Genomic DNA, 14,725 nt, shown 5'->3' with positions numbered 1-14,725 from the left:
GCTGGCTCCTTTGGGTCCTGTGCCTGGCACCTGCTACCCTGCCCTTCGTAGTCCCAGTCCCCACATGGCTTTCATGGTAAAGCAAGGGTTTTATTCAGCAAGGGTCAGGCTTCCAGTTACAGTCTCAGAGGTAAAAGATTACCAGTACACCAAAAAAAAAAAAAAGAAATTATGCACAAGGTCACCAGCTGCTCAGGCTCTTCCTTAGAGCTGGGTCACCGCAGCTCCCCCTTGCTGGTGCCCAGCTCCAGATGCTGTGCACCAACAGTGCCGTGTCCCTGGCGCTCCTGCGGTCCCCATCCGTCACACTCATTTTGTCAGGCTTCTTGCTGCTGTGAGACAGCTTTATACAGGGATCACAGGAGACACGTTACATAGATAACGGGCCCAGTAATGCGTGGCTTTCCTTTGATGTGCTTGTGGCATGATCTCCCCGTGCCCAAGAGCTTTTCCATGGGCTCCCGTTTGGAGAGCAGGACAGAGACACTGCCTCCTTCCACCTGCACTGCTGAGGCAGGACCCATGGCTTCAGACTGCATCAGTCCAGCGGACCGATTACCTCTGCATTACCTGGGGTTCATTTGCTTCTGCCTCATTAGTGGGTCAGATGCCTTGGAAGATAAGAAGTTGCAGCAAGAATAGGAATGCAGGATGAGAATGATGAGTTACAAGCCCAATGTGCAGCTGAGTATAGAGCACCCCTCGTCACGGGAACATCACCTAAAGGGGCACAGAAACGTGGCTGAGTCCCACAGAGAGGGAACAGAGCCCTGTGGGGGCCATCAGGGAGGTCTGAGGCGATGGTGGATGGAGGATGGGACATGGTGAGGCTCAGGGAATGCAGCTGGGAACATACTCAGGTAGAGAGCAAAGAGCCAAAGCTCACCTTTATCATCACTGCTGCCACAACCCCCAGCAGGGCCAAGAAGATCAGTCCCAAGCGGACCTTGTCAAACCGCTTCAAAACGAAGAACTTGGCCCAATCCAGCTTCTTCTGGCTGCCAGGCGGGTACCGGAGTTTGTTCATGCCCTCCATCTTCAGGTCCTTGATCAAGCAGGCACGGCGGTGGGAGAAGGTCTCGAAGCTGTGCTTGCCATGGTAGGCACCCATCCCGCTGTTCCCTGGGACACACAACCCGGCCAGGTCACACCACAGGCTTGGCAGGCCAAGCCTCTCACTCATTATGACAGCTGCATTTCTTAACTGCTGTGTTGCAGCCCCAAGGACACAGGGAAAGCTTGCTCACTGTGCTTCTCACACTTGAAAACAGCAGCTGTACTCCCCCAGGGCAGAGAAGCAACAAGGAGCTCTAACAACCCACCAGGAATAAGCGAAGACAACTTGCTGTCTTGAACTGCTGCTGCAGCTCAGGCTGGCTTTGACCACCCACCCTTGAAATTACAAGGGCACCAGCTCTCTCCTCCCAAGGGCAAGTCCTGCTTTTCCCACTGAACCTATGCTGGGGTGCGGGAGGGCAGGGACAGGGGCTGTTATTTCACACAGAGGAATGTGAAGAGGACACACAGCAACCAGCTGTCAGAAACAGCCAAGAGCTCAGCCCACTGCCCATAGCCAGGCTGTCTCTGCCGCAAAGCCATGGAGGTTCAACCAGCTGCTCATCCCTGGGCAACTGCATCCTACATGGGGGAACTGGAGCTGCACAGATGTGCCAGAGTTTTCCTCTCAGGGCCAGCATCAATGCTACTCCCACTGCTAATAAGCCATTTCACAAAGGTACCCACTATGAAAATATATTTAATGGGGAAATGCAGCTGAAAGATCCTAAATTGACAAATGGGGATGACCCAGGATCAGACGCTGCTGCTGGGGCACAAAAATCAAGTATAGATAACGGGAACTTACCCACGCCGCCGAAGGGCAGATCCAGGACCGTGGAGTGCATGAGGACGTCATTGGCAGTCATACCACCGCTAGAGGTCTCCGATATCACCCTTTTGATCAGCTAAACCAAAATGAGAGATGGCACAGAACAGAGGAAAATCAAGGCAGGCCACCATCCCCGTGGCCTTACAAAGGGCACACGGGTGTCAGGGTTGTGCTTGTATCCATTCATACCACATCAGGTAAATATTACAGCTTCAGCAGCTGCTGCTGGTGTATTGGAGAGCCAACAGGGCTGTCCCACCAGGCATGGGAGCCGTGGGTGCCTACAGAAAATGCTCTGTGGGTGACACGGCTCAGGGCAGGCCTTGGTGGGACATCTCTGTCAGATGACACCTAAAGACATGGCTATGTGTGGTGGCCTTCTGCAGCTGCAGGAGCAGCCCAAAACATTGCCTGGGTCAAGGCTGGTGGAAAGGGAAGGAGCTCAGTGAAGCAGAGGCAAACACGGACACTGAACACACACCCAGACCCAAAAGGTTTTGTTAAGGGTACCCTTAACAAAAGGATACACCCAGGGTACAAGATGTACAAACAAGGAAACCTACATGTCGTTGACTCAGTTTTACATTACCTAAGCATCAGATCAGCAACAGTTGTACTAACAAAACAGAGAGGGAAGGCTCTGGTGCAGACACCTGAGCCTGGGCACAGCTCAGCCCTCCCACACGCTGTGCAGTGGTGTGGTGCCAGTGCCGATCCCTGACCTGAATTCCTGAACCGTCACCTGATCCTAAATGGGGCCAGAGGACTTATGAGGAAGCAGCACCCAGCCGAGACATGGGGAAAAGTACAAGACCAGGGCCCTTCGAGCATGTGCCTGAGCGGCTCTGGCAACTTTGAGGACGTGTCTGACCCACAGGACACAAAAGCTGCAACCCACCCACAAACAGCAGCCAACAGGGCCTAGCACCAAGCCAGGCCTGGGACGGCCGCACCCAGCATTGAGCCGCACAGAGCCCTGACCCACCTTCTTGTCGTTGGAGAAGACATAGAGGGCAAGAGGCTTCTCCCGACTGTTGATGAACTCAATGGCTTCGTCCACGCCCTTCACTGACACAATCGGAAGCACCGGCCCAAAGATCTCCTCCTCCATCACCTTGGACTCCGCAGAAACGTCCGTCAGGATGGTGGGTGCTGAGGCAAGCAGAAAAGCACAGAGGACATGAGGTCAGCAGCACAACAGATGGGGTCCGCCACAGGGCCTCTGCCCACCACGCGCCACAGCTACCTATGAAGCAGGAGGCCTCATCCATCTCCCCCCCGTGCGCGATCTTCTGGCCTTCCAGCAGGCTCACGATCCTCCTGAAGTGGCGCTTGTTGACGATCCTCTCGTAATCCGGAGACTTCTTCACATCTTCCCCGTAGAACTCCTGGCAAAGGCCAGAGCAGAACCAAAGCCCTTCACTCACCTGCACCACGGACGCGGCTACAGAGCCACCGTGTCACAAACTGACACCTCCGAGGTGACAGCGGCCACAGCACGAGAGCCTCCGCACTCACCTGCAGAGTCGCCTTAATGTTCTCCACCACCTGGCTCTGGATGGACGGCTCACACAGGATGTAGTCCGGGGCAATGCAGGTTTGCCCACAGTTCATGTACTTCCCCCACGTTATCCGCCTACAGCAACAGGGAGACAGTTGCCCCACGCTCAGCCCCCTCCAGCCCCAAACACCCTCTGTCAGCACCGTTACACCACCACACACTGGCCCATAGTGGCCCAGACACGTCCTCCTGCCCCTTCCCCAGGCCCATGACAGCCCGACCTGCAGGCGACGGCCAGGTCGCAGTCCTTGTCGATGTAGCAGGGGCTCTTCCCACCCAGCTCCAGGGTGACGGGCGTCAGGTGCTTGGCAGCCGCTGCCATCACGATTTTGCCCACGGCGGTGTTCCCGGTGTACAGGATGTGGTCGAATCTCTGTGTCAGCAGCTCCGTTGTCTCAGGCACTCCTCCTGTGACCACCAGGTACAGCTCCTGCAGGGACAAGAGACAGACTCACACCGACCCTCTCTCAAAGCAAGTACATCCAGAGAGCAGCTCTCCATGTGCCAGACCTGCTTGTGGGCTACACTGCCCATGACATGTAACTCCACTGATCGCACTGCCCCATGCAAATTAGGAAGAGACAGAGTTGGAGGCCAGGGCTGAGTCAGGCTGTGGAGCTGCTTCCACACTTTGAAGCCTACACAGGTGACCACCAGGCTCTCCTCTTCCTCAGCTCTCTTTCCCCATGTAGAGAACGTGTTAGCTCCTGAGAGCAAACTGCACAGCAAAGCTGTGCTGTAGGTGGAACAGCCTCACTGGAACAGCGCAACTGATGTCAGACAATTGGAGAATTAACAAAGCCCCATGCTGTAAGCACGGCAGGATGTGAAAAGTGAAGTTTGACAGCCACCAAGCAAGTCAGCCCCAAACTGGCTCAGGAAGAGCCAGGCACAGCCAGCATCTGGCACAAAATTGTGCTTACCTACAGACCAGCACCCCATACAGCAGGTATTGCAGTGAGAAATACCTGCACAAGCCTTTATTCTGTGATGAACATCAAAAAGACAGGGAGACTATGTAGGCCCAATAGGCTACATGAAAGCAGGAAGAACCTATCAGTGTGTCTCTGCACTCTAGGACTAATTCAACCCTTCCCATATCTCTCAGTTAATGCCCTTTGGGAGATAGCAGGCAACTGATTCACCTTTAACACGCCGGGCCCTTTGAAAGCAAGGCAGGTGTTTCCTCAGGACAGCCCCAACATCAGGCACAGAGACACACTCACCTGGTCCAGGTACTGAGGGAGGATATCAGCAATCAGCTGGGACGTGTGCTCACTGACCTCCGACGGCTTCACCACCACCGCATTGCCTAGGACACAAACCCAGTGCAGCCACTCAACCCTCGTGCTCCTCTCACCTCCCACAGCCCCCACACAGACCCCTCAGGGGACCTGGGCAACATGCAGGTCCCCACCTGCTGCGATGGCCCCAATCAGTGGCTGCACAATCAGGGCGAAGGGGTAGTTCCAGGCCCCAATCACCAGCACCACCCCCAGCGGCTCGGGGTAGATGTACGCCTCGTCCCGCATCGTCAGCAGGTTCTTCTTCACCGGCTGAGGGGCTGCCCAGGATGGCAGCTTCTCCATGACCAGGGCCAGCTCCACCAGCACGCCCAGGATCTCGTGGCTGTACGCGTTGTGCCCGCTCTGCAACGACAGGCAGCTCACTGAGGGTGCTGACAACAGGCACCCACCTCCTGCACCCACCATAGCAGCCAGGAGAGGCCACCAAGCTCATTCAGGACCATGTGGGACATCAGGAGAAACCCGGCAGGGCAAAGGCAGCCCCATGGGTTGCTGCTTTTCCCCCAGCTGCCAACCGCCCCTGCGCACAGACCTTGTGCAGATCCGACTGCAGGGCCGCCAGGATCTCCTTCTCCTTCTCCCGTACCATCCGCTCCAGGTTCTTCAGCTGCTGCAGCCTGAACTCCAGCGAGCGGCACCGCCCCGAGCTGAAGGCCACCCTGGCCCTCCCCACGACCTGCTGCATCCTCTCCATGCCCGCTGGGCGCTGTGAGGAGAGCAATAAACTCATCACACCGCAGGGCCCTGGGCAGACTGCACAAGCTGCCAGGAGGCAGAGGCAGCTTCTCCAGTGCTGGGAACGCTCAACACCGGGCCACCATTGAGAAATGTTGCACCCAGAGCCAGGCTGGGATGTGCTCACCTTGTTGGGTGTCCCCCTGCTCCCAAGGCAGCCACACGGAGCAGCCCACCCTCCTCCTCACTCTGAGGGCTCCTCTCACAGCAGCTTCCAAGGACAGCTGATGAATCTCCCTGCAGCTGCTTCCTCCTGGCCTAAATCACCTGCTGCCCCCTCCTCTGCTCACAGGTGTGCTCCAAGGAGCCGTAACATGGAGATCACTGTGTCCTGCGTGGCAGCAGCTGCAGACTGAGCTGTGAACCAGCAACCAGCCCACTATGGCACAACTGCGAGGCCCTTGCATGACACCACCATTAGGAAACATCGTGGAGGCTTCATCCTGCATCCCAGGGCAGCGTTTCGGCTTTACTTGTGACGAGAAGTTTGCTCACAATCCCTGCCTCATGAAATTAAGTTCTAAGGTTCCCTTGCACCCACTACAATCTGCCCTTCCCCATTCTCTGCCACCGTTGCACAACACCAACCTGAGGCCAACCAAGAAAGAAGATGACTCATTAAAAAAAAGGAAGGGAAAAATGAAAGTTACCTTCAGAGCAGCTTCTCTCCCAGCTGGTCTCCCAGTGCAAGCACGAACAGGGACAAGCCCTTCCCCTGACACAGCTGGAGTGCTCTCCTCCCACGACAGGATATCTGGCTCTGGCCCAGGGCTTAGATAACAAGGCACCCTTTACCCAGATATATCCTCGTGCTGTGAATACACAAGCCTTGAATCGCAGCTTGTTGCTCTGCACGGGAGGCAGCACTGCTCCTTTTTGTCACTTGGGTTCACTGAAGCACTGGGACAGGCAGCAGGGACCCTCGATGGCCTCTCCAGTGCAGGGCGCAGCCGCGCTGCTGCGTGTTGTTTGCCATCAAGAGGCACGCAAGCAGCCGTGCTCGTCCCAGGAGGACTGGCGGTGCTGCGATGGCAGCGTTTCAGCTGGGGCAGTGACTCAGAGGCCTGTGCCTGTTTGCAAGACCACGTGGCTTTGCTCTGATTCAGAGCATGAAGCCAGGGGATGTTTTTGTGTGCTGCTGCAGCTGTCGGGAGTCAACAACACAGAGCCTGCGCTATCGTCCAGGTGAAAGCAAATCCCAAACTGGCACCTGTGGGTGGGAGACACAGGATGGATGGATTTCCACGGGGCAGGAGCAGAAATGGTCCAGCCAGTCATACTGATCGTTCCCCAAGAGCAGGGAGACCACCGCGCTGAGGATCTGTGTTTCTGTCCTGGGGCACGTCTGTTAATCAGCTTGACACCTTGCAACACGTCTGCGATGTTTGGCCAGCGCCAGGAGTGGCAGAGGACAGGCAGGATTCCACAGGAGACTGCAGCGACTTAACACAATTGCTTCATTATTTAAGTTCTTAGCGTTTATTTTGTACTTGCAAAATATATAATTAAAAATAGTTATTGTATGGATTTTCACCAGACATGAAGAAATCCCACCTCCTGCACAGTGAATACAATTTTCTAAGAATTACTTCCTCTTCCTTTCATCACTTTAAATTTTATTTAAACAACATTTACTAAGTCCTTTCATCTTAAATTTCTCCAGTATTGTCTCCCCAAGCTAGAACAGGTCCTCTGTTATAACCCAGTGCAAGATTATAGCAGACCCAGAAGTTCAAACACAAAGGAGTACACGCACTTCCTGTAATTGTTTCCCCTTCAAAGACTCCAACCAGGAACAGGTTTTTCATGATTACCACTTCTCTCTACAGACCACGAAGTTTGTTTGTTTCTTGGTTTTTTTGTTTTTTTTTTGTACGAGCATAAGATATTCTTATTAGTAAAATATGAGCAGTGCATATACCTTCTTTGTTATCTTCTAATTGTCAAATAATTGTTAAGAGGCACGTGGTGAAAACCAGAGCCCCAAAAAGGGTGGCAGCCTGCGTTACCTGACCAGCTACGGATGATTCTTGCTCATAGGGACCTGGGAATATTTCACCTCAATTAGAAGGCAAGCTTGGTTTATTCATAACCTTCACTATGGGCACAAATCATCAGCCAGCACAGCAGGAGCACAGCCTCAGACTTGTCACCAAGAGGGTGGCTGTTTGGAGCACGACAGAAGAGCAACCATCCCAAAAACTGCAGGGAAAACGTCAGCCCAGCGACAGCTGAAACATGAGCTCCTGTTTGTCACTGAAGGAAGTGAAGCAGTTTGGTGTAAGACACAGGGTGTGTGTTCCTGGAAGCTGTGCTCTGCACGGCACGGGCTGGTGGTAGGTACTGGTGTTTCTTGCTCTTCTGTTCTCCTTTTGAGAGCTTGTACCCAAAAGTCCCTTTCTTTCATTACGGCCTTTTAGTAAACATGAGTCCAAGGCTTCTCTCTGTTTAGTGCCTTCCCAGGGCTACTCTTTGTGCTCAACAGCTCACTGAAATAATCCAGCTCAAAAAGGAAAAAAAAAATAAAAAAAAAATAAAAAGACTTAAAGAAACAGACACAAAGTGAGCACTCAGAATATCTTGCACATGGGTTACGGTGTCTTCTCCTCTCTTCACTAGTAAGCCATCTGTGAAAGCAAAAAACACCACCGTCCTGTGATGAAGTTGTTGAAACAAAACCATTTGTCTTTTTAGAACAGCATGAAGCAAAGCCCCTTCCTTCCCTTCTGCTTCCCCAGGGTGTCACTGGCACCAGCTCACCCGCCTCCTGTCCCCACGGCATGCACACACTGCTGGTTATCTTGGACACTGAACGAGCTCTGACTGCTGCCAGGGAAAGCATTGCTCTCTGGTGCCAGGGGGAACCTCTCCAAGCCCCACATTCACTACTCTAACAAAGCTTCGCCCAATTTCAAACCAGGTCTGCACACAGGAAAAGAAAAAGATGCCTACCTCACTGTAACAGCAACAGCAGAGCTCTGAAACCTGCTGCTCCTTATCACCCACTGAGCCAGCCCAGCCTCTGAACAGCCAGCACAATCAAGAGAGCTTTTCTCTTCAGCACAGACTGGTGACTCTGAGAAAACCCAAATGATTTCAAGATGCTGTGAGTTCCCCCTCTTCACTGAGAAGTCATTCACCTAGGCAGGGCTTGCTTCCCTGGCTGTTACTGCAAGGCCTGAGCCAGTTGTTGGCTCTTGCACTTCCTCCTGCACTCAAATGTGGAGAAAAGTGATTTCCTCCTGCTGGTTGGGCTCCTGCACCTCCCCTCACAGCAGTAACAACGCGGAACAACAAATTGCCATCTCCTTTTTGAGCAATGGCTGCTCCCTTAAGGCTACTAAATCCCCAGGGCAGGGCCAGGAAGGATGCTCAGCTGAGCTCTGCAAGGAGCAGCCACACAGGCATGCATAGCGCCTGGTCTGCAGCCACAGAGAACCAACGTGAGGCAAGCTTGGAGTTTCAGATCTTATTGCTCCACCTCAGGAGGCATCCTGAGTCCTCCAGCCGCTGCTAGCAGGCTTCTGCTTCCTGCACAGACGTGAGGACGTCCAATCCTTCCTCATTACCCAACTGGAAACAGGGGAGGAAAGATAAATAACTGAGCTGAGGTCAGAAAGGGGCTGCAACCAGGCAATGAACAAGAGCTTGCCACAGACCCCAGCTTCATATCACAGCCCCACCTATGCACTGCCCTGCTGAAGTCACACCTAATGAAATCACACCTAAGAGACCTGTCCAAAATACACCAAAATCTGTGTACCTCTGCAGGGAGTTTCTCAGAGGTGTCACCACCCAGGGCAGAGCAAGAAATAGTACAGAAACCTAGGAAATTCCTCTAAGGACATTCCTATTCTAGATATCATATGCAAGAGTGAAAACAGATTTTAGTAATTTCAGATAGGCCAGATATCGTGTCAGGACAAAAAAAAACAAACAGGCCAGGCTCTAAGAAAGGACTGCAATTGCAAAACTGGCAGCAGATAAGATGAATTGCACATGCACTCGGGTAGAGAGCAAAGAGCCAAAGCTCACCTTTATCACCACTGCTGCCACAACCCCCAGCAGGGCCAAGAAGATCAGTCCCAAGCGGCCCTTGTTAAACCGCTTCAAAACGAAGAACTTGGCCCAATCCAGCTTCTTCTGGCTGCCAGGCGGGTACCGGAGTTTGTTTGTGCCCTCCATCTTCAGGTCCTTGATCAAGCAGGCGCGGCGGTGGGAGAAGGTCTCGAAGCTGTGCTTGCCGTGGTAGGCGCCCATCCCGCTGTTCCCTGGGACACACAACCCGGCCAGGTCACACCACAGGCTTGGCAGGCCAAGCCTTTGGCTACTTGTAGCCACCAGCATGGCAAGCAGGAACACAGGAAAGTTTCCATTGCTGGCCAGCTGCAGTGCAAGTTATCTACCCGCAGTTTGGCTTGCTGCAGGTCTAAAGCATAACTTTTTCCCTATATTCCTGCTGGGGGGCTGTGTCCTTCCTCTCCACAGAACCTCTCAGTCTCTAAGATGTCCACCTGCACTCCATTTCTCATCTTCCTCACTCTCCTTTGACTGCACAGACTCCAGGATTTCAGTGTGTCCCTGTAGGTGCTGTTCCCTATGCATCTGAGCCATGCCCAGCACTCCCCTGGATCTTGATCCCTCCCTCAAAACTCCACATGTGCCTCCGAGACCCGACCCATGCTGCACGAAAAGGGTTTCTCCTGAGCTCCCTGGCAGGGTACACCTCTGCTTCTCAGTCCCCACACAGCATTTGATGGTCACAGCAGAAGAACGCTGCTGCCTCGCCACCAGTTTGTGAGCATCGTGACATCCAAACCCTTTTCTGGAAAGCTCAACTAGCTTCCTGGAAAACTAATAAAAAGAAATTAAATGAATGTGCACTAAATGCTTCAATCCTCCCAACAACACATACCAAACATACTTCCCTCTCTTGGCCCCTCTCCTAAGGGACTTGTAGGATTTGTTGTTGTTACTGAGACCTGCTATACAGAGGCCCTTCACATGTGACAGACTCAGAGTACCGGGCACACAAACCACTGCAGTGCTGTGGCACAAGCACCAAGTCACAACACTTCAGGAGCCCCAGAAACTCACCGACACCACCAAAGGGTAAGGTTGAGAGGAAGTAATGCATGATGACATCATTTCCAGTAACGCCCCCACTGGAGGTTTCTGAGATGACTCTCTTGATTACCTGACAGAAGAAAAAACAACAACAAAATTACAAAGGCCCAGCAGAGACCAGACGACATCAATCAGCACTGGGAAGGGAGCCATGCGACAATAGGCCCTTACTTTCACTTTCTCTGGCTGACACCTCAGACAAGCCCTCTCCACACAAGACTACTTGAAATGGAAAAGCTGGAAAAACAAGAACCCTCCTCCACAGCAAAACATTCAAAGTCCCTAGGATCACTGCATGGCGACCTAGATTCCAAGCAGGAAATTCAGCCTTTTATCTACCCCTGTTTCACAACACCATGTAGATCCTGAGTGCTTCAGCATGTGCCCTAGGGGCTCTGGCAACTCTCCCTGCGGACACGCCTGTCCCACAGGACACAAAAGCTGCAACCCACCCACAAACAGCAGCCAACAGGGCCCAGCACCAAGCCAGGCCTGGGACGGCTGCACCCGGCATCGAGCCACACAGAGCCCTGACCCACCTTCTTGTCGTTGGAGAAGACATAGAGGGCAAGGGGCTTCTCCCGACTGTTGATGAACTCAATGGCTTCGTCCACGCCCTTCACTGACACAATCGGAAGCACCGGCCCAAAGATCTCCTCCTCCATCACCTTGGACTCCGCAGAAACGTCCGTCAGGATGGTGGGTGCTGAGGCAAGCAGAAAAGCACAGAGGACATGAGGTCAGCAGCACAACAGATGGGGTCCGCCACAGGGCCTCTGCCCACCACGCGCCACAGCTACCTATGAAGCAGGAGGCCTCATCCGTCTCTCCCCCGTGCGCGATCTTCTGGCCTTCCAGCAGGCTCACGATCCTCCTGAAGTGGCGCTTGTTGACGATCCTCTCGTAATCCGGAGACTTCTTCACATCTTCCCCGTAGAACTCCTGGCAAAGGCCAGAGCAGAACCAAAGCCCTTCACTCACCTGCACCACGGACGCGGCTACAGAGCCACCGTGTCACAAACTGACACCTCCGAGGTGACAGCGGCCACAGCACGAGAGCCTCCGCACTCACCTGCAGAGTCGCCTTAATGTTCTCCACCACCTGGCTCTGGATGGACGGCTCGCACAGGATGTAGTCCGGGGCAATGCAGGTTTGCCCACAGTTCATGTACTTCCCCCACGTTATCCGCCTACAGCAGCAGGGAGACAGTTGCCCCACGCTCAGCCCCCTCCAGCCCCAAACACCCTCTCTCAGCACCATTACACCACCACACACGGGCCCATAGACGTCCACCTGCCCCAGCCCCAATGTTTAGCCCCTGCCCTGGGCCCATGACAGCCCGACCTGCAGGCGACGGCCAGGTCGCAGTCCTTGTCGATGTAGCAGGGGCTCTTCCCACCCAGCTCCAGGGTGACGGGCGTCAGGTGCTTGGCAGCCGCTGCCATCACGATTTTGCCCACGGCGGTGTTCCCGGTGTACAGGATGTGGTCGAATCTCTGTGTCAGCAGCTCCGTTGTCTCAGGCACTCCTCCTGTGACCACCGGGTACAGCTCCTGCAGGGACAAGAGACAGACTCACACCGACCCTGTCTCAAAGCAAGTACATCCAGAGAGCAGCTCTCCATGAGGCAAACTCGCTTTTGGGCTAGGCTGCAACCTGGGTTCCTTCTAACAACATGAAACTCCACTGATTGCACAGCCCCATACAAACTAGGAAAAAACTGAGTTGGAGGCCAGGGCTGAGTCCGGCTGTGGAGCTGCTTCCATGCTTTGAAGCCTACAGCACGGGTGACCACCAGGCTCTCCCCTAGCCTGGGGCAGCTGCACTGGGGCAGCGAAGAGATACCAACGAACAACACACCTTATGCAAAGCTGCACTCACCCGGTCCAGGTACTGAGGGAGGATATCAGCAATCAGCTGGGACGTGTGCTCACTGACCTCCGACGGCTTCACCACCACCGCATTGCCTAGGACACAAACCCAGTGCAGCCACTCAACCTTTGTGCTCCTCTCACCTCCCACAGCCCCCACACAGACCCCTCAGGGGACCTGGGCCACACGTGGATCCCCACCTGCTGCAATGGCCCCGATCAGTGGCTGCATGACCAGGACGAAGGGGTAGTTCCAGGCCCCAATCACCAGCACCACCCCCAGCGGCTCGGGGTAGATGTACGCCTCGTCCCGCATCGTCAGCAGGTTCTTCTTCACCGGCTGAGGGGCTGCCCAGGATGGCAGCTTCTCCATGACCAGGGCCAGCTCCCCCAGCACTCCCATGATCTCATGGCTGTACGCGTTGTGCCCGCTCTGCAACGACAGGCAGCTTGCAAAGAGTGCTGACAGCGGGCACCCATGGGTGGCCCCTGAGCTCATTGAGCTGCACAATCGCCGTTCAAGGCCAGGTTCACTGGGTCCTGGCCATGCTGATCCCGTGGGTGCCACCCTGCCCATGGCAGGGGGTCGGAGCTGGATGGTCTTTAAGTCCCCTCCCAGCCCAAGCCCTTTCACCACTCAACGATCAAGATAAAGCCCAGGGGCTGCCGCTTTTCCCCCAGCTGCCAACCGCCCCTGCGCACAGACCTTGTGCAGATCCGACTGCAGGGCCGCCAGGATCTCCTTCTCCTTCTCCCGCACCATCCGCTCCAGGTTCTTCAGCTGCTGCAGCCTGAACTCCAGCGAGCGGCACCGTCCCGAGCTGAAGGCCGCCCTGGCCCTCCCCACGACCTGCTGCATCCTCTCCATGCCCGCTCCCTGCTCGGGGCCGTGCGGGCAGTGCCGGTGTCCCCCTGTCCCCTGCCCCCTGTCCCCGTCCCTCCCTCCCCGGCCGCTCCGCCCCGGAATGGAAGCGGCGCGAGGGGCGGGGCTCAGAGCGATGGGGGCGGGGCTTTGGCTGCAGGGGGCGGGGCCAGCGCGGCTTTTCCCGCGGGTAGCGGTCGTGGGTCGGCAGCGCCGGGGCAGGGGCAAAGTCCCCCCGTGCCGGGTCCCTTATCTAGCAGGGGAGGTGGCACGGGGCGGCCTCTCCCCTGTCTGCCGTGGCATCTCGACCTTGAGCCGTGGGGCCCTTCCAGCTCCCCCTGCTCCGGGGGGACGCAGAGGCTGCGGTCGCTGGCAGCCAAGGAAGAGCCGGGCCCTGAAATCACACGTGGGGGGCACGGGGGCAAAAGAAGCAAGAGCAGGGGGCTGAGTGGCGAGCAGCGTAACCTTGAGGCAGCTCTCACGTGCTGAACACGAGTCACACATCCAGGGAAGGGCGCTGACCCAAGGTCAGGCTCATTCCCGTGAAATCAGTCCCGCACCCACTCCCAGGAACTGCAGCGGGTTACTGGGAACTTAGTGCAGAGGTGTTACTCGCTGTCATCTCAGATGGCACACTTCCTCAGGCAGCATACCTGACACAGAGGCCGTATGTATTATTGTGAAGCTCCTCAGCCAAAACCATGCCCAGCTAATTCTGCACCTGCTCACTCTCACCTCGCTGCCATGCAGGGCCAGGAGCCAGTTGCTCATGCCCCCAAGATGGGGCTGCAGCAGAGCATTTGCTGCCCAGCAGCTCCCAGGCACCCTGCATCTACACCCAGACCCCCCGGACCCCTGCTCCCCTCACATCAGCTCCAGCTCCACGCTGTTTTCCCAGATCAATGTCTCTCCAAGGGCAGGACACAAGCTTAAGCCCAAGACACTGTGCCTGAGCTGCTGCTCCCCCCAACACAAAGCCTGCCTTTCCTGCAGCTGGGTGGCTTTGCAAACAACTTGCGGGTTGTGGCTCAGCCAGCACACGAACATTTCACAAGCGATTGCACAAATCTCATCAGTAACCAGCCTGCGGTGGAAAAGAGTGATAAGCAACTGCCCGTACTTGCACGCAGCAGGCACAATGTAAAGAAAACCAGGCTGGGCTTGGTGGCTCCTTTGCACTGTAATAGATGAAAAGGAGCTGGGCTCACACTCAAAACGACACAAGGAGGAAAAGTGGGAACTTTTCTCATAGGAGCAACACCTTGTGAACATGCTCTCCTTGATCCTATTTAGCGCACTTGCACACAGGTTATGTTGAAGCTCTGTCCAGGTGCCGTGCTGCCTGAGAGTCCAAAAAAAAATTAGACAAGGGG

General features: G+C 55.1%; 2 protein-coding genes across 4 annotated transcripts; both read right to left on the bottom strand.

The window, feature by feature from the left end:
- Window positions 1-62: 62 nt before the first annotated feature.
- LOC311217619 (aldehyde dehydrogenase family 3 member A2-like) lies at window positions 63-6,559 on the bottom strand. Of its 2 annotated transcripts, XM_084299846.1 has the most exons (12): window positions 6,142-6,559; window positions 5,619-5,934; window positions 5,289-5,462; window positions 4,867-5,098; window positions 4,676-4,761; window positions 3,671-3,879; window positions 3,407-3,524; window positions 3,135-3,276; window positions 2,874-3,040; window positions 1,865-1,964; window positions 887-1,122; window positions 63-720 (listed from the first exon to the last, which is right to left on the bottom strand). In XM_084299846.1, exons 3-12 carry the CDS (start codon window positions 5,448-5,450, stop codon window positions 706-708), a joined length of 1,467 nt encoding a protein of 488 aa, XP_084155972.1. In that variant the 5' UTR covers window positions 5,451-5,462; window positions 5,619-5,934; window positions 6,142-6,559; the 3' UTR covers window positions 63-705. The 2 variants fall into 2 exon arrangements, with proteins under 2 accessions (XP_084155972.1, XP_084155971.1); XM_084299845.1 differs by lacking the exon at window positions 5,619-5,934 and having other exon boundaries at window positions 6,142-6,557.
- Window positions 6,560-6,947: 388 nt separating this feature from the next.
- On the bottom strand, window positions 6,948-13,397 carry LOC311217618 (aldehyde dehydrogenase family 3 member A2-like). Of its 2 annotated transcripts, XM_084299843.1 has the most exons (11): window positions 13,197-13,397; window positions 12,692-12,923; window positions 12,501-12,586; window positions 11,964-12,172; window positions 11,691-11,808; window positions 11,419-11,560; window positions 11,158-11,324; window positions 10,589-10,688; window positions 9,527-9,762; window positions 8,444-8,567; window positions 6,948-8,118 (listed from the first exon to the last, which is right to left on the bottom strand). In XM_084299843.1, exons 1-10 carry the CDS (start codon window positions 13,356-13,358, stop codon window positions 8,490-8,492), a joined length of 1,530 nt encoding a protein of 509 aa, XP_084155969.1. In that variant the 5' UTR covers window positions 13,359-13,397; the 3' UTR covers window positions 6,948-8,118; window positions 8,444-8,489. The 2 variants fall into 2 exon arrangements, with proteins under 2 accessions (XP_084155969.1, XP_084155970.1); XM_084299844.1 differs by lacking the exon at window positions 8,444-8,567.
- Between the last annotated feature and the right edge of the window lie 1,328 nt (window positions 13,398-14,725).

This window comes from Netta rufina, assembly GCF_964035555.1.
Source record: "Netta rufina genome assembly, chromosome: 21".
Taxonomy (NCBI): domain Eukaryota; kingdom Metazoa; phylum Chordata; class Aves; order Anseriformes; family Anatidae; genus Netta; species Netta rufina.
The sequence above is the reverse complement of the archived record's forward strand: the minus strand, read 5'-3'. Positions and strand labels throughout refer to the sequence as shown.